Source organism: Bufo bufo, chromosome 1, assembly GCF_905171765.1.
Source record: "Bufo bufo chromosome 1, aBufBuf1.1, whole genome shotgun sequence".
In the NCBI taxonomy this organism is placed as follows: domain Eukaryota; kingdom Metazoa; phylum Chordata; class Amphibia; order Anura; family Bufonidae; genus Bufo; species Bufo bufo.
Window position 1 is genome coordinate 132,799,130 of NC_053389.1, and position 23,259 is coordinate 132,822,388.

Genomic DNA, 23,259 nt, shown 5'->3' on the forward strand with positions numbered 1-23,259 from the left:
TTTATTTTAAGCAGCAGCTAAAAGACCTCTGCGTCTTATATTACAATGTGTATTTTCAGCTCTATCATAGTATTTTATTAAAGGGGGTTGTCTAATGTAGACAACCCCTATCCATATGCCCTGTGGGGTGTCGCAGAGGTGGGTTACCCATCTCAGGACCCCCTCTGTGATCCATAACAGGGATCTGCTCTGTACAAGGGATGCTCATTCTGCGGGACCCTGGGTCCACCTTTTATCACATGGGTGGTCATTCATCTGAATTGCTGCACTGTAGTACTGCTTTTCTACTGCAGTGGCGCTGTAGACAGTAGATTCCCCTGGCATAATAATCTCCATGCCCGATAAGCTTAAAGGAACACTTTATATTGTTGTGGTATTCATTTTGTTATTTCTAAGACAGGGCCCGGAACGGTGGAGCGTGACACAGGGAGCACCACAGAGAGAAATTCCCCATTATATGCCATCTGGCACTAGGCATAAAAGACATTAAAGATGGCATAAAAGAACCCATTCTCAACTCGCCGATTTCTCGCCGCTGCCATTCCAATGCTGCCCAGGTTCCCACTGCTCTCAAATTCCTGCTCGTTCCTTAACGTACAGGCTGCAGTGCTGACCCCCGTGATTGTCGGAGCTGGCATTCCTGTATGTCAAGGTGGGAGCAGGAAATACAGGACAACGGGGACCCGGGCAATTTAGGAATGGCAGCGGTGAGGGATCAGTGAGGTGAGTATTGGTGCTTTTATGTGTTTAAGCCACTCTGAGCCCGCTGCCACCAAGTTTTCTCCATGCTGTAAAATCCCCTTTATTTTGGATATATGAGGTTAGAAAAAGAAATCCACATTTTCTTGTTTTCTTCCAGAAAAAGCTCCACTATTGTACTATCGTACGGTATTGCAAAACTGTGCAGTTTACTGGAATGCCAGACACAGGAGTGATGCTTGGGGAAAGAGGGAGCAGATCCTATCTTTCCTAATCTTATATCCTGTTTGTATTTGGCAGAAAGTTTTATTTCAGAGAGATTGTTAGAAAGAAGTTCAAAATTGAAAGAAAAATAAGCTAAAGAAACTTGTAGTATGCAGTATGTGAAAAAAATAAAACTTTAATTGTAGTGTTAAAGGGAATGGGCAGGCTGTTTATATTGATGACCTATCATCAGGATAGGTCATCAATATCTGATCGGCGGGCGTCCAATACCCCTACACATCAGCTGTTTGAAGAGGAAGCGGTGCTCCATGCAAACACTACTTCCTCTTCATTACACTGCCCGTTGTCTCAGAAGTGCAGTGTAATGGAGCGAGCAATTAGAATTACACTACGCCGCCGCTGTTGCAAGGGAGTCGACTCGCAGTGTACTGAAGAGGAAGTAGAGCTCGCCTATAGCGTCATGTCTTCTTCACACAGCTGATCGGCAGGAGTGCGGACCCCCCCCTCGATCAGATATTGATGACCTATTCTGAGGTCATCAGTATACGGCCTGCACACATACTGCCTGCACAACCCCCTTAAGGCTGTGTTCACATCTGTCCCGGATGCTTCGTTAGGGGCCCCCACCACAGATCCAGCACTTCTGTTTTAGTTTTTCTGCTCCTGTAATATCACAGAACAAATGTCATGATGTGAACACCGCCTTAGTTGGTAATAATCAAAATGTCAATAGTGAAATAGCAGGATAATGCCTCACTCACACAGGCGCATCCGTATTTTTTCCCACAAAGTGCGGATACTTTCTGTGTGCATTTAGCATTTTTCTCACTCCCATCAATAGAAGGGCTATTCGCATCCACAATACGGATCAGAATGGGATATGTTCTATAATTTGCCGACAGCTACAAAAAAACACGGATGAGCCTGGCCCCATAAAAATGAATGGGTCAGTGTGCTAGTCACAAAACATAAGGCACATGGGTGAAAAATGCAGTCGTGTGCATGAGGCCCAAAATTGATGATAAAGGAGAATATGTGAAGAATAAACACAAAGGTTCATATCGACACAACTTTAGTAGGGAACACTTTGTTTGGAGAGGTGTCAGTTATGGAATGTGTCATTTTTGTTGTTTCTATTTTAATATTCAGGTTTAAAGGCTTCTTTAGATAGACTTCAGCTAGAATATGTGGATGTCGTATTCGCTAACCGACCAGATCCCAACACACCGATGGAAGGTAAGCTTCTGAGGTCAATTAACCATTCGTACCTAATAAATAAATATAAATATATATATATATATATATATATATATATATATATATATATAATCTTCTGTATCCGGTTCAATAATATATTTGTGTTTCTTTAGTTATTTGAAGGGTGAGGTTTTTTTTTATTGTTTCATTGAATTTGTAGTAGGATATGTGGTATTAATAATAGGGATTATATGATTTTAAAATATATAAATGCAGGTTTTATTCTATACTATCTATCCTCTAGTCGCTTGATGGTGCGATTTGTTTTGGGCAATAAAAATCCTAACGCACTGCTTTCACACTAAAACGTTGTCAGTGTATATAAAGTAGTTTGGTATGTTCATCCTGAAGCAGAAATGTCAGTGCCAACCTTAATTCTGTTACAAATGTTAATACATTGTATATTATTTAATACTTTGTACGTTTGCTAAAGGTGTTTTATCAGAATTACAATATTGACGGCCTATCCTTAGGATAGGCTTTCAGTATACTATCCTTGGGTTTCCGACTCCCAGCATGCCGCAGATCAGCTGAGTACAGGGGTCATAGCTGGAGTTCTGCGTCCCCTTCTTTGCAGATCGGTACTTGGTAGTTGCTGTGCCTGATATTTCAGCTTACTACAGCTCAAGTAAATGGCTCGTCAAAGGTACAGAGCTGTGTCTGGGAAACAACCTAGGGGAAGCAAAACACTCTCTTCTTTTGTATTAATGCCAGGAGTCTGACCCCGATCAGTCTGATGCTGGTGATGACTTATCCTATCAGCCGGGCCGCCTTCAGGGCAGTATGGGTGGCGCTGCAGTCATGGACCCCAGTTGGTGGGGGGGGCCAGCCACTTCAGGTCTGTTAAACACTTTAGTCTCATTAATATTCACTTCAGTGCAGTGAATACTATAGAAGCTGTGTGGCCCTTCATAAGGGTTTGGGAGAGGGGCCCTCTCCTACCACATAGAAATTTATTAAAGAAATTATCATATTGAACCCCAGGTCATTATATCCACATTATATAACTGCTGGTTTTGTTTTATTCATGGGCCTATTATTAAATAATATTATTACTATAATTTATGCTGTTTACCGATCACTATAAGTAATGTGTTTACTATATTTTACGGGTAATTATGATTACAGGGATACCAAATGCTGTTTTATGATATTTAACAGTAAGTACAAAAAAGCATTTATCATAATGGTTTTGCGCTGTTTTTTTTTTTCTTTTGTAACAATAACTTTGAAGAAAACTGTAACTTTTACTTTCCCGTTTTTCTTTTACCGTAAAAGAAAAGCTGTAAAGTAGAAGTTACATTTTTCTGTGTTAACTTTTACTAAAGAAATTATCTTACAGGTGTCTGCCGGCAATTGAATCCTAGACCTTTGGTATGGCAGGCAGCAGGTTTACCACTACACTATACAACTGCGCTCTTATATAGAGAGGATTTTTTTGGCCTAAAAAGCTACCAAATAGTATACTATTTAACATTATTCCTGTGAAGAAAACAGTATTACTATTTAGTAGCCTTATAAGCACAGAAAATCCTGTCCTTATAACAGAGCACACAAACATATTTTCTTTCCGTGTCTCTTCTGTTTTTTTTTTTTTATGCGGTCCAGATGCGAAAACATTCATTTCAGTGGGTCCGCAAAAAAACTGAAGTTACTCTGTGTGCATTCCGTTTCCGCATGTCTGTATTTCCGTTCTGCAAAAAAATAGAACATGTCCTATTATTGTCTGCATTACGGACAAGGATAGTACTGTTCTATTGAGGGCCAGCTGTTCTGTTCCGCTAAATACGGAATGCACACGGACGTCATCTGTATTTTTTGCGGATCCGTTGTTTGCGTATAGAGCTGAGGACATGGGCTGCTAGTTCGCCGCTAGCACATCCGCAATATCCAGTCCCCATAGCTCTCTGTACTTTTATTGTGTCAATAAAATGATTTTATATATATATGTAAATGAGGCAAGTAAGAAGCTCAAGGATCTGTTACTAACGTTTCCGGAGCCTAGCACCGCCCCGCAACCTTCGAATCTCCGCCTTGCTCCCCGACGTCACAAAGCTAGAGCACCATAATCTCGCGATGCGCGAGCTAGCGCATGCGCAGTGTCAGCATAGTGTTCCTTCCCTGTGCTGGCATCAGCCTCAAGAAGCTGGCTCTAGCTCGCACATCGCGAGATTACGGCGCTCTAGCTTTGGGACGTCGGGAGCAAGGAGGAGATTCGGAGGATGCGGGGCGGTGCTGGGCTCCTTCACAGTGGACGTGGCTGGGCTCAGAGTCAGAGAACGCTGGACTCATCTCTGAAGCATGGAGGAGACAGGACTCATCTAAGGTTCATTTACATATATTCCGGGAACATTTATTTTAGGTTTTTCTCTGAACTGATAGTTTGTTCAGAATTGATTTTAATATCATTATTAATGTATTAAAAAGTATTTTTAGAAAAATGAGTGGATAAATAGGCTTAGAAAGTGATGACAGCTTTCCTTTAAAAATAACATATTTAGTAAAAGTTATGGCAGAAAAATGTAACTTTTACTTTCCGACGTTTTTCATTTATGGTAAAATTAAAGCTGGGATGTAAAAGTTGCGTTTTTCTGCAAAGTTAAAGGGGTTGTCTCAGCAAATAGCATTTATCATGTAGATAAAGTTAATACAAGCCACTTACTAATGTATAGTGATTGTCCATATTTCTTCCTTTGCTGGCTGGATTCATTTTTCCATCACATTATACACTGCTCGTATCAAGGTGTTACAACCATCCTGCAATCCAATATGGACAATCACAATACATTAGTAAGTGCCTTGTATTAACTTTGTGTACATGATGCCATTTGCTGAAGTGGGACAAAAAATAAAGGAACAAAAACTATTACAATAAATATGTTTTCGGAGCATACTTACTATTAAAGGGGTTATCCAAATTCTATAAAGCCGCCCCCCCCCCCCCCCCCCCCATATACCCGGGCCCCTCACAGAGGAAGCAATGCGGATGCTGGAAAGTGAGGTAAGTACAACTTCTGTGAGGGGGCCAGGCATATGGAGGGGGGGGGGGGGGGCAATTATAGAACCCCTTTAAATATCACCAAACAGTATTTGGTATCTGTGTGATCATAGTGACTCATAAACAGTGAACACATTATTTATGGTAAATGAGAGTTGATAGAAATTATGTGTGTGGCAGAATGGCCTGACACAAAAAAAATGTATGGCTATGAATGTGGGAGGGGGGGCTTACAGTTTGCCTGTGTGGGCCCTGCTATTCCTGGTGACTGCCCTGCCTATCAGTATTGTAATCCTGAAATGCCACTTTAATTTATGACTCTCAAAACGTTGATTAGTTGCTGTTTAAAATTTATGTTACTGATATTCATTTTTAATTAGTTGAAATATGCAAAATTATTTAGTTGGAATAAACTAGTATTCATATATTTTTAAGCTGTTGCATTCAGTACCACATATGTTTGGAGAGCATTTAATGTTGCAAGTGGATCAAACTTGAGTGTATTAAACTTTTGTTGGGTTGTTGTTATGTTGTTTTATACTCCACATTTCACCCATTTTCAAATATTCACATGTACTGTTTCTGAAACAAGTACGGTAATTTGTCATAAAACAGGAAATACAGTTCAGCTAAAAAGAGAAGGGCATTCAAAGGCTATCATTTTAAATAATTTCCCACAGGAATTTAAAAAAAAAATGATATAGATTTATTATATATATTTTTTTTAAGTGTTACAGTCACGGGACAGAACAGAACAGTTTTTGTCTCCATCGGATGATAATTTTTAAGTCCTGTGCCCTTTTGTCAAAGAATGTCATAAACTTTCAGCTGTAAACTCTGGTCTTTTTAAATCTTTCTTTCATTGCCAGGAGACCCATTTAGTTCTTCCAAGTCGAGAACATTCATCATAGAAGGTACACAGTACCCACAATCTCCATATTAAATTCTGTGTCCAAAAGGCATTTTATGGGACAGATAATAATTTATTTTTATCTTTACCATACAAGTGTTTCCTCCCTAATCCCTAATGGAAAAAAAATCCATAAAATGCATACAAAATACCCTTAAAGAACATCTTGCAAGTAAAACCCAATCTTTTTTTTTTTTTTCTGATCCCTTTAATGATTGTCCCTTACCCTGTTTTGCCCTGATTTGTGTACCATATCATTGCTCTTGTTAATGGGATTTTTTTAAAATTTCTTTTTGCATGGTATATTCTGATTGGTGTCTCATTTATAGCTGTTTTTCTGCATCATTGGTTCTAAGTTCGGGTGATTTTTTTTATTTTACCAATTCTGGAGCACATTACCGTTGCCAGAACTTCTGTAATGTGAGGAACATACTCAATGATGCTGCTTGACCTTCAAGAAAGAAGTATTTAAATCTTTACTTGAAGAAGAAATCAGTTCTACAGTTGGGCAATTTTAAAAAATCAGACATTTTTGTAAAGTTTACATAAAGGTAAAAAAAAAAAAATACTTCTGGAAAACAATTTATGTATTTACGCTTCTAAATAGTACCAACAGAAATGAACAATTTCCTTTTTACATGTGTTCCTTTGCCCAGTTGTAGTATCTGTTGGTTTTGCTTGTGTGATTGATCTTTTTGATACCCAGTAATGTAATGCTCTATTATGCATCAGTGCACCTTTACAGGTCTTTCTTCCTACGTACCAAGATGCTCGTTGACTAGATGATTTGAGACAGAGCATGGTCATATCTCATACTTTGAGTGGATGATTTGCTTTTCTTGGCATGGGCCTATGTTCTAAGAAAATGGAAGTTTGCATGCTGGTGAAAGTTAAATCATTGTCCCCCTAAAGTGTTTCTAAAATCTCACCTTTGTTGAGATGCAAATTTTAGACAGTGTCAAATTAACAGATGTGGAATTTGTTTTTCTTTTTTTAATTAGGGAATTGGTCATTTTATATTTTACATTTTGAATTTATAACCCAAAAAGTTGGGGGGAAAAAGTGCAAAGAAATAATGATTTAATCAATTTTAGTCAGAATTTTTTTTATCTCTACTTTTAGAAACACTTAAGTCACAATTGCACTGTGCAGTATGCCTTGCAAGCACTGTAGAGAGGGGACTCTTCTGCCCTGTAGACAGCGTGTCCTCATGCATCCATAACGCCTTTTGTGACAACACATGATCTTACATTATTACGTGTCACAAACACTTGTCAGGGTATCTATCTCACCTTATTGTAACCAAATTTTTTTTTTAAGTCATGATGTAAGCCTCAACTTTGCGTCGTTCGTCTGTTAACCTGTGGCTCTCTAGCTGTTACAAAGCTACAACTCCCAGCATGCTTCAACTGGAGAGCCACAGGTTGGGGATCACTGATCTAAGCTAATACATGGAGTCCAAAAATTCTGTTGTCTGACTGATGTTCTAAGTTAATATTCTGTGTATTTGATACATTTGATAAAGACACCAATAAAGGGGGTGTCCTGTTAAGAGAACTTTTCCCCTATTCTGTGACAGATCATCAGGGATCCGACCGTTTCTGTGATCCGTGGGGGCCCTTGCTCCCTGTTTGAATAGAGCAGCATCCAACTCTATAGGTCTACCGGAGATAGCTGAGTACAAGCGCTGTCTACCTCTGTCAGTCCCATAAAACTGAATGGCCACCACTACACTCAAAACAGCAGAGAATGGACCCCTGTTCTAGTAATCGTTGTGGGCCCCAGCGATTGGACCCTTGCCAATCGGATATTTATCCCCTATTCTATTGATAGTGGATACATTGTATTAATGGTACAACCCCAGGTGAATATATGAAACTTCATCATATATCTTATTAGAGAAAAATGACTCTTTTTCTACCAGCCCTTTTCCTCCCATAAATTAATATACTCTTCAACAGACTGACAGCTCACTTCTCCTCCCCCATCCCCTCTCCACAGACTTCTATGGGCAGCATATAATGTGATCCTTTAGTGAGTGACAGTGCGCCTCTCCATCTTGGAGAATTCTGCTTTCGGAGCAGGGGAGTAAAAGAGCTGATTAATTATTAGCCATTTTTCTCTGATAAGATTACAGAGTTTCTTATATTCACCTGATTTATGTAGAGTTATGTAGAAAGTTAGTGAATAGTGATCATTTACCCCCCTCCCTACACTGTTCAGCCCGAGCAAGGAGGGTGGGCTGCTTTTGAGGTCTCTTAGGCCAGAATAGAGTTGCAGGTCTTGTTTATAAGCCAAGAATCTGCATTAGTGCGATATAACTTGAATATGAGGAGGTTGAAGTGAGAGATCTGCATGTACCGTACTTGCAGCATTCACTTCAGTCTGTGAACTCTCTCCCCCCTATATCTAATTAGCTGGTTAATCCATCAGATGCAGAGGTCAGTGTTGACTGTGGCACCTAAGTTGTTTAATAGAAAAAATTATTAAAAAAATGAACTTTTCTTCCATATAAAATGTTTTTATTATTTAAAAAAAATATGTAATCTGTAACGGCCCATACTATAAAATGAATACAATATTTGTTAGTCACAGTGAACACAGTTAAAGGGGTTGTGTCATCTCAGACTTTGGTGGCATATCATTAGGATATGTCATCAAAGTCAGATAGGTGCGCGTCCCACCTCTGAGAAGGGGCTCCTGAAAGTGAAGAAGAGCGCACTGCATATGCGTGGCATTCTTTTCATTCACTTCTGTGAGAGTTTCGAAAATAGCTGAGCGAGCGCAGTTGGTCTATTTTCAAAAGACCCATAGAAATGAATGGGGAGTGGACCACGCAAGCATAGCCACCGCTCTGTACACTTCTATGGGACTGCCGTAGATAGCTGAGCCATAGCTCGTCTACTTTTGGCAGTCCCATAGAAATGAACGGAAGGCAGCTGCACATGCGCGGCTGCTCTCCTCTTACTTTGGGGGTCCCGCTCCCTCCTCTAGAACCTGCACCTATCTGACATTGGTGGCATATGCTAAAGACAATCCTTTTAAAGAAATAAGCAATAGCAGAATTCATTTCTATTAATCTCACCTACTAAAATCAGAATAAAAAAGCAATCAAAAATAGTATAATAAAAACTACAAATAGTCTCTCAAAAAACAAGGCAACAGAATTATTTTTTTTTTTTAAGGGTCTTGGAATGCGGTGACACAAAAAACAATTTTCTGAAAAAAAAACTATTACTGTGCAAGTAGTAGAACATAAATGTAAAAACTACAATCGCATTGACCCACAGAATAGTTGTACTCATCATATTTATACTACACAGTGAACACTGTAAATGTAAATCTAAAAAAAGTTGCTGTTTTCTATCTCCTTCCTCCTCCTCAAAAAATGAATAAAACTTATTATATGTACCCCAAAATGGTTCCTATGAAAACTACAACTCGTCCTGCAAAATTCAAGGCTTCATACAAAAGAAAAAATGTAAAAAGTTACAACCGCTGGAGCACAGAGACAAAAAATGTTACTGGTCCTTAAAAGGGTTATCCTATGATTAAATGTTTTGTCTGCATATTTTATAATGATGACCTGTCCTCAAGATAGGTCATCAGTATGTGATCTATGAGGATACGACTCCCGAAACCCCTGCCAATCAGCTATTTGAAGAGCACTGCTGCCCCCCTGCAGTCCATTGCATAGTGGCTGAGCTTGGTATTGCAGATCATAAAATACTTTATCCAGCTCTGCACCTCACATGGATCCCGAGCTCTCCCCATTCATTCCTTCAGGCTGGTAGCTCCAGGTGTGTGTCCTTTCTGAGGGTATGTCCTTTCTGCTGCAGCTCTCTTCCTGTAACTGTTACAGCTTCTAACAGAAGCTATGGCTGGTGGCAGTTGAAGGATGGAACTGAGCATGTGCGACCACCTCAGCAAAGTGAACAAAGAAATAAGGAAAAGAACAAACAGCAGGTGGGGCTATAGAGATACATTTTATTGAATAACTTAAAGGGGTTGTCTCACTTCAGTAACTGGCATTTATCATATAGAGGAAGTTAATACAAGGCACTTACTAATGTATTGTGATTATCCATATTGCTGCTTTTGCTGGTTGGATTAATTTTTCCATCACTTTATACACTGCTCGTTTCCATGGTTACAGATTATGTGTGCAAGCAATACAGCAGTGGTGGTCATGCTTGCACACTATAGGAAAAAGTGTCAGCCTCTCTGGTGGTTGGGACCATGGGAGCACACATGGGCTAGTGCTTTTTCCTATAGTGTGCAAGCACGACCACCACTGCTGGATTGCAGGGTGGTCTGCAACCATGGAAACGAGCAATGCATAATGTGATAGAAAAATGAATCCAGCCAGCAAAGGAAGCAATATGGATAATCACAATACATTAGTAAGTGCCTTGTAGTAACTTTCTCTACATGATAAATGCAACTTACTGAAGTGAGACAACCCCTTTAATGGTACAGTAAATTTTTATTACAATTACAAAAGTATTTAGATCCAGGCACTGGCTGGAACAAAGGAAAATATATTTTGTGGGACAACCCTTTTAAGTTCTTTACCTATGTCACTAAAGGGTTAAAATGCACTTACAGCATCTAAATTGTGCGCCAACTAGATTTATTAGACTTGACTTCAAAATCTGCAAGAAAAAAAAATTACATTTTAGGCATGGTTTTTCCAGCTTTAACATGATTTTTAGGGGGGTTAAACTTATCACTTACCCACAAGATAAGGGATTAGTGTCTGACAAGTAGGGGTCCAATCACCAGAAATCCCACCGATAATGAGAACTGGGTTCCTGTATCCCCCTTTATGAATGGAGCAGTGGTCGTGCACTGCCAGTCCCTTGAACTCTGAGACTGATTTAGATAACTGTTTCTCGGCTTCTTTTCGGCAGTCTCATAGAGATGAGGTGGCAGTGTGCATGCTTGACACCTCCTCCATTCATAAAGAGGGGCACAGGACCCCTTTTCTCATTATCAGTGAGGGTCCGACTTGTTGGACCCCCAGAGATTATACAGTTTAAATCTTCGGAAGTCTCCTTTAACTTGTGAATACTTTTGGGGGTCTTTTATTTTTTCTGATATTTTAATCCTACTACCAAATTTGCCTAGTTGGTATGGTTTTATGTGTTCTGTAGTTAATGAAATTGAGTTACATTTAGGCATATTTAGTGGTTGTAAATTCTCACTTAATTTTTGTTTAAGTTTTCCGGGATTTTAATATTGATAGGCTTTCCTCAGGACATTTGGCTGGGATCCACACCGTTGCTAATAAGCTGTGTCAGATATACAGCTCCATCCACCATGTAGCGGACTAAGCTAGTGACTGCAGCACTTCCCAGTGGTTGGAGCTTTGTAGTTTCAAAGGTACTCTGAAAGAGCTGATCTGCATTGGTGCGGGGTGGTGGACACATGCCGTTCAGATACTGATGACCTAGCCTGAGCATAGACCACCATTAAAATCACAAAAAAGTCCCTTTAAGCCTTATCCCATCACATAAGGATGGTTAAGACAATGAAATGGTACTTAAGATACTTATTTAGCTTCCACCAGTCAACCACTGCTGCATTCCCTCCTGTTCTCCACTTTCTGTCCTGGCTTGACATGCTGTAAATGTCAGGAAAGGCCCATGCAGCCAATCCATGGCTGAGAGGGGTCACTGCTAAGGCCGGTGAATCACAGAGTGATCCCTTACTGGCAGGAAGGACCGGAAGTGGAAACCAGCAGGGACTGCAGCAGCAGGGGGGGATTGTTGAACTTGAGCAAAGCATCATTAAACAATATTATCTACCCGGAACACATCTTTTAGTCACATACCTTTTTATTGCAACACATGGAAGAACTGAAATACTTGAACCAAGTCTTTGGCCACAACTAGTGAACAAAGCCCTAAAGAGATTGTCCAGCTTCATATAGTTATCTAAATAGCCCCCACTAAGTCAGCGGGACCTGTCAAGGTAGACATACAGGCTATCCGATGCAAGGTTCCACCTCTGTGGGTCGGACAGTAGCCAATGGCTGACTGTAAGCAGTGACGTGTCCCCAAGCAGCACATGACTGCTGGGTCACCTGGCACTTGCGGATATGTCACCACTGCATCCTGTCAGTGGCTGCAGAGGTTCATGTACTGGAAGTTTACATTTGGGGACCAACAGATCTGATATCGAGCATCAGGGAGCTGGTAAATATACTTTCTTTTTTCAGTCCCACTGGATGGGGATTTTAAAAAAATTTATGAAGATGAACAACCCCTTTATGAATGACAGCACATTATCTTTACTGCATCATTATTAGCTACTTTAGTGTGCCCTAAAAATATTTATGAACAGGTTGGATAGGGTTCACACCTGACTGATTGTGTTAAAAGTCCAGTTGCCTAAAACTAGACCTGGAGAACTCTACTGTGCCCTGTCAGTTTGGGGTCTCACAAATCTAAATTTCAGAGATAATAACATCTTTTATCCATGTCAGCATCATACCATCAATCATCAGCCTGAGATGCATTCCGCAACTGCTAACAAAACCTGAAGGGATGGGACAATAATTTTATTACTACAAGGTTCCAAAAACTTGACAAACAATTGAAAATTATGTAAAATTTTGGATTTTGTTTGGAGACAAACACCATTTAACTTCTGGACGTTTATTTTCCATGATGAACAGAATAAGGTTTCTTGTGGTCTATGCTGTACAGATCTATAGATATTATTTTAGAATATTCTACTGTAGAACTATGGGTCTTCCATCATAAAACTTTTAACACTTGCTCATGTTTTATGTGGCTTTTAGATGGGAGGATTATACTAAAGAGTCCATATTCCAGTTGTATGTGGTGCTGTAAGTCCAGTTTCAAGTGCATGGTTCTATGTTTAGTGGAATATGGACTCGGGAACAATACACCCATCCAAATAACCTTTTTCAAAATGAGAGTTCTTATAAAAAATTATTGCTGGTTCAGTGTGGCAACCAGGAAAAGGTTCTGTTTTTATTAGTTTCTTGACTACTGTACTTCATAAAATGTATAAGATGCGATTAAGAAGTCTAGTACTTTTCTTAGGTTGCTTCACATTATTCAACAGATTTGAGAGAATTCAATTTCAAGATTTTGGGCAACTTTTTTTAAATTTTGGGCAACAGTTTCTTGGTCTACAAATTCACAACAGTATTTAATACATAATGTCCATTTTACTTTATTAAGTGTTATGAGCCCTTAAAGACAGGCTCAAAATGTTTTTGTTTTTTTTCTTCTGGGAACATTTGGTGTCTCCCCTTATACATAACAATAACATATCATGTGCTAAATTAATAATCTACAAAAAATTGTAAAACCAGAGTTTGGATAGGGTTGATATTTGGGGTCAGGATAATTTGGTTAATCATGAAACTTTTACTTTTTTATTTACAGTTATTTTAGTATATTAATATTGTATTAATATTTTTATATATCTTTTTCTCTATTTTGTTCCATTTTTATTTTCCCTCTTTCGACATCTCCTATAACCTCATATATTGGTAATTGGAATTAAATGTAAAAACTGGTGTAAAGTAGAACTGGCTTGTTGCACATAGCAACCAATCAGATTCCACAGCTCCTTTGGAAAATAAAAGGTAAAATCTGGTTGCTATGGGCAACTAAGCCAGTTCTACTTTACACCAGTTTGATAAATGTCCCCTGTAATGTCTATTGCCAGCTAGACTTTGGCAGGTTGGTCTAAATATCAAGTTACGATACTCATCCCGTGAGCTCGCTGAGCTGTTCCTGGACATGAAATGTACTGAAGTGCTATATTTTTGTGCATCACATGATGTAATCAGCTACAGAAAGCCTTTTTTTCTTTGCTAGACATTTGAGCCTCCCTCTACTTTTACCTTTGAATTCCAAGTATCCATATAATATTCTTTTAGAAACTTAGTGCAACAGTCTCAACAATTTAGTTGTCAGACGTGGTTCTATCTCAACAGATGAAGAAACTCTGAAATAGAGGACGTAGCTTAGACCTTTTGCATACAACAGCTATGTATTCTTTGTATTACAAAGATTAATTTATCTTTTTGGCTTTCTTGAAAAAGTTTTTGTGTTTCTCTTTAATATTTTAATCTTAAGTCTGGGAAAAGTTGACAAAACAAAACTTTTTGTGACCTGCATTTACCGCAAATGAATTATCAAATGGACATGAATGATTTACACTGCTTGCAAGATGTCCTTGCAGCATTCTTTCCCTTTCCGGTGTTGTAGATTTAGCTTCCTGCATGGTATGAGTTGTCTTTTTAAGCCTTAATGGAGACTTTACTTCTCCCTTCTACCTTCCATTATTTTCCCCACAGAGACAGTCCGAGCTATGACCCATGTGATTAACCAAGGAATGGCAATGTATTGGGGGACATCACGATGGAGCTCTATGGAAATAATGGTAATTATTATTTTTTTGTTACATTTTATCATTTTCTATCAAAATATATATTGATGGCTCTTTGTAGCAGGCGTGCCCAAGCACTCCTAACATGAGCAGGGTTTGCAAGAGCTTGGCTGTAGCATGGCTCTGCAATTGCCAGGTAGATCTTAGGTGATGAAACAGTAGAATGGGTCATGTAAATCTAAAACTGGCTAAATTTATTACCATACCTTCTGATAGTGGGGCTCACAATACACTTTAGATAAAAGACATCAACAAAAATCTAGTATTTATTTGGGTATCATAAATGGAGTGTTCTGGCTTCAGAATATTGTAGGCCTATTCTCAGAACAGGCGATCAATATCAGATTAGTTGCGGTCTGACTCTTGAAACCCCAAAAATCAGCTATTTATAGGGGTCACTGTGCTTGTACCCATTCTGCATTCTCTTCCATCAGTTGATTGGTGGGGGTGTTGAAAGTTAAAACCCCTCTGATCTGATATTAATGACCTATCCTAAAGATGGGCTATCTACAACATGGCCCATGAGGTTCAACATAGATCTGTGTGGGCAATAAGAACAGCATTTGTGGATATTCACATTTTAGTTGACAGGCCCTGGATGCCTCAGTCCCACACTGAATTCAGCCACAAAAAATAGTGGGGTTGAGCACTGACTGATGTCCTAACCTATTGTGGTATTGAGGTCAGTGCTCTGTGTAGGTCTTAAAATTTCCTCCATAAAAACTTGTCAAAATGTTTATTTTCTAACAGGTCTTGCTTTCTGCTTAGAATCATGCAGAACCAAAAATGCGCCCTCCCAATAGTCTTGGCAAATTTCCTAGAATGTAAATTTGCTTTGGTATGAAGATTTTCATTGATTGGTATTATCAAAATAGATGAGGACCATTAGGTCTCCTGTGTAAAACAGTGCACCTGGCATTAGGCCTTTAGTCTAGAGGCACTCTCCTGCCAACCACCAAGCTCAAATTTTTTATCACTTTGGAGAACACACGAATGGGCCTCTTGGTTACTGAACTTTTAAAGCAGCCTTTTTTGCTGCACTTCTTTTTACTGTAGAGTTTACATGGACCTATGTTCATTATTTTGTGTACTTGTTATTTCACCATGATACAATGGGAGGGATCTATCCTAGACCAGCGTTTTACTCCAGTCTATGATATGCCTTGCACTGCGAGATGATGAGCCCAGCAGTCCGTGTGCCTAAAGTGAAATCTTTGCAAGCTCGGAGCTGGTATAGATTTCAGTCTTGTATGCCAGAAAACTGGTGAAAAAGTAGATATACTGTATATTCTTAGGAAGGTTGTTAGGGTGGCGTAAAAACGCCACATGCTCCTAAAATTAGGCACAGTGACGTTTGAAAAGTTGCGAACACAACATTTGCAATTTGTTTACACCAGACAACGGGCTTGGGGAAATGATGAATTCCCCCCAATGAGTATTCAGATTTTTTTTCTTTTCCTCTTGAATCGGAGACCTCTTTATCAGGTCATACGCAAAATGATTCTTCCTACAATACAAAGAATAATCATTTTATCCAATTAAATAAATTACAGAAAATGTGATAGATTAACATTTGACTACATACAATATATTTATATTTATCACAAAGGACCTATAGCGTCTGTCAGAACCAAGAGTTTTTACTATATGTATACACAGCTGAAAGATCTGAGGTGTATTTTGCATGAAATCTGCAGCAGAAATCTGAGGGGGACTGTCCGATTTCTGCCATGGATTTGTAGTTTGAATGTCCCAGATCCAACAGCAAGTTAGCCCAGATTAGCTTGAGGCCAATTCATGTGTGGACTTTTACCATGATTTCCAATCTGTCTTTACTTGACATGGTTTGAGAAAGGCAGCGCGGATTTCTATTGAGGACAATGGGGTTTTGTGATACACCCAGTTTTCCTGCAGAATATCAAGAAATATAATGGTACACGTACTGTACTTAATATATCCAAAATACATATATTGTCTGGTACCATGGTAATCCATATAGTAACTGGTAGGGCTCTGAGAGAATTACAAAAACCTACAAAAAATATAAGCCATTAAATACCCAAAATATGAAAAGCTTTATTGGTGAACAATTCATAAAAAATAAAAATGCATAAAATAAGGATGAGAAGCAGAAAAAGGCATCTCTGGTTCCCCTGGTGGAGTGTGCCACCAGAGATGATGTCTTTTTCTGCTTCTCATCCTTATTTTATGTATTGTACTTTTTATTGAGTTATTCACCAGTAAAGACTTTCATATTTTTGTTAATTTGTGATTCATGTTTTTTTGTAGGTATTTGTAATTCCTGCAGAATATGAGCTGATAGCCACAGTGTACACATGCCCTTATAGAAAAAGCAGCTATGGTTAACCAATGCAGGATTGTTGGGATTCATGTCTGCGGCTGCCCAAATAAATTCACTATTTTTATACAATAAATCATGGGGCTTAAAAATAAAAGGGGGGTGATTATATATGTATATCTTCTAAATGTGGGCCTGTGCTGCTCGGGAAACATTAGAATGAAGATGGGCTTTTGGCTAAAAATAAAATGCTCATATTAGTGGCAACCGCAAAAAATATAGAGAAAGCTCCTTTTGATGGTAAGTTGTGTGGACAGGATCTGATTACAGCTGGGCGCTCGCCGAGGTATTACCGCTTAATTATTTTTGGAGTTGAACGAGCATTTATCAATCCCACAAAGCAGGGAAATGCAATATGCACAGAGTATATTGCTGCATTCAGATCGTTTTCTAGCCATGTGCATGTTTACTGTGCAGTGATTTTTCCCATTGCTATCTGTGCAAATTGTCCATCCATATTGCACAGGTAACTGGGTTTTAAAAATATTTTAACCTCATAATTACTAGGAGAAAGTCGTAAGAGGATATCTTAGAACTGCACTCTACCTTTACTAAGAGTTTACGATTATATTGCTACCTGCATACATGTGCACATTCCCCCCCCAAAAAAATTTTTATACACTTTCTGTGGCTACTTTGATTTGCATTTTTGTACACTTTCTGTGGCTACTTTGATTTACATTTTATACACTTTCTGTGGCTACACATGCACACTTGTCTCTTGTAGGAAGCTTACTCAGTAGCGCGACAATTCAATTTGATTCCTCCAATCTGTGAGCAAGCTGAATATCACATGTTTCAAAGAGAAAAGGTTGAAGTTCAACTCCCAGAACTGTTTCATAAAATTGGTAAGTGTCTACCTCTACAATTAGTTAGTGTCACTGAACTTAGATAAAACTGTGAGCACTTCTCTTACCTAGTTCTAACAATCAGTGGTGGCCTCAACACTCAGACTTCGTCAGTCATAATCTTTGATATGTCGTTATGAGGTATCAAAGTTCAGTGACACTTTAAGCATCCTTCTAATATCATAAAATAGAAGAGGGATGCATGGAATGCTTAGGCTAATTTCACACATGCAGAGGCCAGCCTGCCGAAGTTCTCTGCATCTGGCATAACGGGTTAGTGCCACGTGTCCCCCGGACCCTATTGACTATAATGAGATGCTGCAGGGATCCCACCGCTCCAAGGCCTATCAACTGGGATTCGGCCAGACAAAAATTGCCGTACACAATGGTTTTTGTCCCGCCGAATCTCGGCATATATGCCAGGGATCATTATAGTCAGTGGGGTCTGGCAGGCATACGGCACTATCCAGCTATGCCGGATTCAGAGAGCTCTGGCAGGCTGTTCTCTGCTGGAACAGACTGCAGATTTCTTAGACGCATGTGTGAAACTACCCTTTGGCTGGTTTTCCATATAGCCAGTCATTTTTTCTAGTTTCCCTTTGGCGTGGTACAGAAGTGCTGATGGGAAACTGATTGCCAGGTCTGATTGCATGGTTATCTGTGGGATCAGTTCTGGCATCCATTGCATCAGCACAGACTCTGTCCGACTGGTATAAAACAACTGTCCAGACACAATTTATGTATGTGAACCCAACCCAAGATTGAGATTCTGGTTTGTAATAAATGTTCCTCATGGGCACGTATAAAAACATCATTAAAGGGCCGGAGGTATAACTTAAATCAATTCAAAATCAATAACAGGCTCTCACCTACTGCGTGTACCATTTAGAATACTGGTAGAGGTGCCCAGGTGCGGCTTCCACATCTGCACCTTCTTAAAGCAATGCATAAAGTGGTCCTCTGTTTCACATTGAATTTCAGGTAGATCTATTTTAGTTGATCATTTGGATTTTTCTCGCCTACATTTCCAGGTGTGGGAGCTATGACATGGTCACCGCTTGCTTGTGGAATAGTATCTGGAAAATATGATGGTGGAATACCACCGTATTCTAGAGCATCACTGAAGGTCAGTATGGAAAATCCTGGATTATTTTTAGTCCCCAACTAGTTTTTTGCTTAAAACATATGCTTCAAGGACGGTCAGAGAGATCTGAGTTAACAGCTCCATGAGATTTGCAATATGGCCCTTATTTTTTAGGCTGTGGTTTACCAAAAACAGATATAATAAAAACATTTAATTAGTCAACTAAATACTTCTGCTAACCACCCACCACCTGGGGTAAGTGCAACTCTGGGCCTACCCCAAGCTGTACACCCTTGCCTCAAGCTTGCATTGTAAGGAAAATGATGCTTAATTCATAGCTTTTTTAAACAAGTTGTCTATCAGCTTGTTCACATCCTCGTCTGAGGCTCCATTCAGGTCCTCTTTCGCAGATTAAACCAAAAACGGCAGACACAAAAAGTCCTGCATGTGTTACTCCATTGTATTTTTTGGTCTGCTCCTATAACAGAGGAGAATGGAAATAACTAGCAGTGATGTGAACAAGCCGTTAACTGGACAACCTCTTCTTTAAAGGAAGTAGTCTTCCTGTCCTCCCAGCAGCATCGCAGCGCACACAGTTACTTTGTGTAGCACCGAAGCCGCTCATGTCAATTCACGCTACCTGCATGAGCCTGTGTGCGGCGATCCTGTGAGGTCCCAGCGCCGCGAGATGTCCCTGCAGCGGCAACAACGACTACCATACCCCCATGCGGACAGGATGCATGGCGGCCCCCGGCAAAGCTGCACACTGACTTGTGGTTCCCCCTCTGGGGAACCCTGACACCCCCTTCCGGAGGCGACAACAGATAGACAGGGGGATGTCTAGCAAACATGCTGGACAACAAACACCACCAGACATGTAACAACAACTAGACATCAAACACCCATTCATACAAACAACACTACACATAGAGACATAATAGGAAGGGAAGGTGACACAGGGAAACATCGGGAGCAAGACATTGATGTCCCTCTAGGTGGCCTTCACACTGGAAGATGGCAAATCCAGACCAAGAGCATAACTCCAGCACACACCAAGGCTGGAGTACAACTGACTCCTGGCATCCAGCCACAGATATGAGAAGCACCTAGTGACCACACCCAGAAAGGTGGTTAACCCCTCACGCACCAGCCAAGGAAGGAACAGGGGAAACAGGAGCAGATCACACACATGCCAATCACCACACGTTGCCCCTGGCAACGGCATGCACGGCAACGCGTCACGGCGCACCACACAGAGACCGTGACACTGCCGTGACAGCACCTCTGTGCTCTGGATAATAGATGAAGGATCAGGATGCTCACTATGTCGTCTGTGCATCAATAGAGCACGGTGCAGTCTCCATTCTAATGTGTTGGAGCAAATTTGCAAAGATGCATCAGAATTCTTGCTCAGATTGTGGTGCTCATGATGTTACTGTGCATTTATTTAAGGGGTTGTGCAGGAGGTATATATTGATGACTTGTCCTCAGGATAGCTCATCAATATCTGATCGGTGAGGGTCCGACACCCACCACCCCACCAATAAGCTGTTTGAAGAGGAGGTGGCGCTCCATGCGAGTGCTGCTTTCTCTTCATTACACTGCACGTCATCTCCCTTGCATCTGCGACATAGTGTGATTGGAGCGAGTGTAGTGTAAATGGAGTGAGTACTTGTAATTACACTGTGCTTTCGAGACGACAGACGGTGTAATAAAGAGGAAGTAGCGCTCACATGCAGCACCACCTCATCTTCAAACAACTGATCGGTGGTGGTGCCTGTTGTCGGACCCCCGCAGATCAGATATTGATGACCTATCCGACATAGTTATATACTGCCGCACAATGCCAGATCCCATTGCTCTCCTGCATAAATGCAGCGGTATTTGATGGCCAAAAGCTAGCATTTATGCCTGAAAGCTATCATCCTATTATAGTCAATAGGGATCCGGTTGTGTGTTGGTATCCAGCTATGCCAGATACAGTGTACTTCGCGGGTCTACCGTAGTTCAGATAGCCTAAGTAGGAAAGTGGCTTATCGGTAAGAAGGGTGGGTTAGGAGCAACAACGTGTGCAAAAGTATTTGGTGCAAATTAAGGCAAGCAATAGTTGCTGTAAAGTAAGATAAACGTGTCTAACGATGCTGCGTGCGCCACTGTGATACATTTGGGGCATTTTCAGGTTGTCCAGTGTAAAATTTATTTATTACACAGGGTTAGTAAATCTGCTCCAATAATTTATTCATTTACTTTGTTCTATTAAAGGGTTATCAGTGGTTAAAAGACAAGATCCTGAGTGAAGAAGGACGACGACAGCAAGCAAAACTGAAGGAGCTTCAGGCCATCGCAGAGCGTCTGGGCTGCACTCTTCCCCAGTTAGCCATTGGTGAGTACATAATGTAAGAGCGCAGCTTCATGGAGAGGGGTTCTATCTCTTGCATTTGAACAAGGCCCTCCGTGATAGATATGACCTGGAGGATCAGCTCTATAGAATCTTAGGACTCTGAAATAACATAGGATTACCATTCTTTCTTTTGCAGCCTGGTGTCTGAGGAATGAAGGTGTCAGTTCAGTCTTGTTAGGGGCATCAAATGCTGACCAACTACTGGAGAATATTGGAGCAATACAGGTGTGTATATGGACTTAGAGGGCTTTACCAGGTAAAAATGGTTACTGTGGCTTTAAATAATAACTCTGCACTGCTCATTTAGTCTACCTGCACACGTTGCGGATTACGCACAGTTTGTGTGTGCGGATTCTCATGCGGAAAAGTCACAGAGAAATTCAGTACTTGTATGAGATTAGACAAATCTCATGTACACTTAGCTTTTTTGTTCCGTGCGGATTTTGAAGTCTGCAGCATGTCAATTCTTTGTGCTGTTCTTTTGTGCGTATTTTGCCCATTTCAATCCAAGAGTGGAAAACTGCATCAAATCCACAACAAAAACCATAAATAACAAAATATCTGTTCCTCCGCTTTGGATCGATGAAGTAGGTAGGTCCTGTTCTTTCACACAGCATGAACCCCTCCCGCTGAGAGGCACAGGCATATGCATCTTGCGAAGGGAGATGGATCACGTGCCAAACTCTCAAGGCATGTTTAACCCAGTGATGTAGGGGACAGGTTGTCATTACCAAATACCAATGATCTGCGGTGGTGAGGTGGTCACGTGACCAGCGGTAAAAAAAACACAGGCACAGAGTTATTTAAAGCCATTAAAACCATTTTTATCTAGAAAACACATTTAAATGTACAGAGAGCTCACACTAGTCAACATATTATAAGGGTTACAAGAGGTTTTTTTTTTTTAAAGGGAACCTGTCACCATGAAAATGCAATGTAAGCTACAGACAGCATGTTATGGAGCAGGAGGAGCTGAGCAGATTGATAAATAGTTTGGGGGGGGAATATTCAGTATAACTTGTCATTTATACATTTAAATTCCTGCTCATTCTGGTCTTTGAAGTCAAGGAGGCGGTACTATCAATGATTGACAGCTATCTCTGTATTCACAGTCATAGAGACAATTCACAGCTGTCAATCACCAATAGGACCGCCTCCTGGACTTCAAAGCCCACAGAATGAGCAGGAATCACAAGAAATACAAGTTTTGCAGATTCCCCCCCCCCCCCCCCGACTCCCCATGAAACTATACATTAATCTGCTCAGCTCCTCCTGCTCTATAGCCTGCAGCTCAACCACCATGTTCAATATGACAGGTTTCCTTTAAGGGTCAACTGCTCAACCTCCACAGAAAAGCACTGCTCTTGTAATATTGCATCACTTAAATGGGTTCAGCTGCAATACCAGACCGCACCAGAGTTGGCGCTGTTTCTGATAAGCAAACAGTCCCTTATTGCTAATCATGTACAACGGTGGTCTCTGCAACATGTATATTGGCTACCTAAAGTGTTACCCTATGGCAGGGATGCTCAACCTGTGGCCCTCCAGCTGTTGCAAAACTACAACTCCCAGATTGCCCTAGTAGCTGTAGGATGTCATACAGGCATACTGGGAGTTGTAGTTTTGGAACAGCTAGAGGGCCGCAGGTTGAGCATCCCTGCCCTATGGGATCACCATATATAGGGGCTTATACATTTTGGAACAATTTATCATACCAAATTATGGCTTATGAGCAGCAAAACTTGCAACTTTTTCCCACTGACACCACTTTTCCAAAGGGGCAAGAAAAGTGGACGTGGTATGGGCAGGCCTGGCTCATCTTATCATTTTCCACGGCAGTTTCTGGTATAGAAAATGGCTTAAATCTACGCCAGCAAGAGGGCTGGTATAGAGTTAAGTTTGCGGCACGGGTTGCTGGATGAAGCGCCAGACTTATGTCCACACCTCTAGATAACTTTAGTCGCTTCCTCTGGCTGCGCAGAAGGATTTGAGACCTGCTTGAGAAAACACCGGTCTTAATAAAGGTGCACAGGACTATTGGT

At 40.5% G+C, this 23,259-nt stretch overlaps 1 protein-coding gene across 5 annotated transcripts in view; it reads left to right on the top strand.

Annotated features, from left to right (window-relative positions):
- KCNAB2 (potassium voltage-gated channel subfamily A regulatory beta subunit 2) overlaps positions 1–23,259 on the top strand; it is a 240,356-nt gene that overhangs the window by 207,060 nt on the left and 10,037 nt on the right. For 4 of the 5 annotated variants that reach the window (XM_040429484.1, XM_040429503.1, XM_040429493.1 and 1 more), the window contains 6 exons: positions 2,074–2,160; positions 14,434–14,519; positions 17,612–17,732; positions 18,764–18,858; positions 21,079–21,199; positions 21,354–21,442. In XM_040429484.1, coding sequence (XP_040285418.1) covers positions 2,074–2,160; positions 14,434–14,519; positions 17,612–17,732; positions 18,764–18,858; positions 21,079–21,199; positions 21,354–21,442 — 599 coding nt within the window. Of the gene's footprint in view, positions 1–2,073; positions 2,161–6,048; positions 6,094–14,433; positions 14,520–17,611; positions 17,733–18,763; positions 18,859–21,078; positions 21,200–21,353; positions 21,443–23,259 lie in introns of all 5 variants that reach the window. The other variant, XM_040429468.1, reaches the window with a different exon arrangement.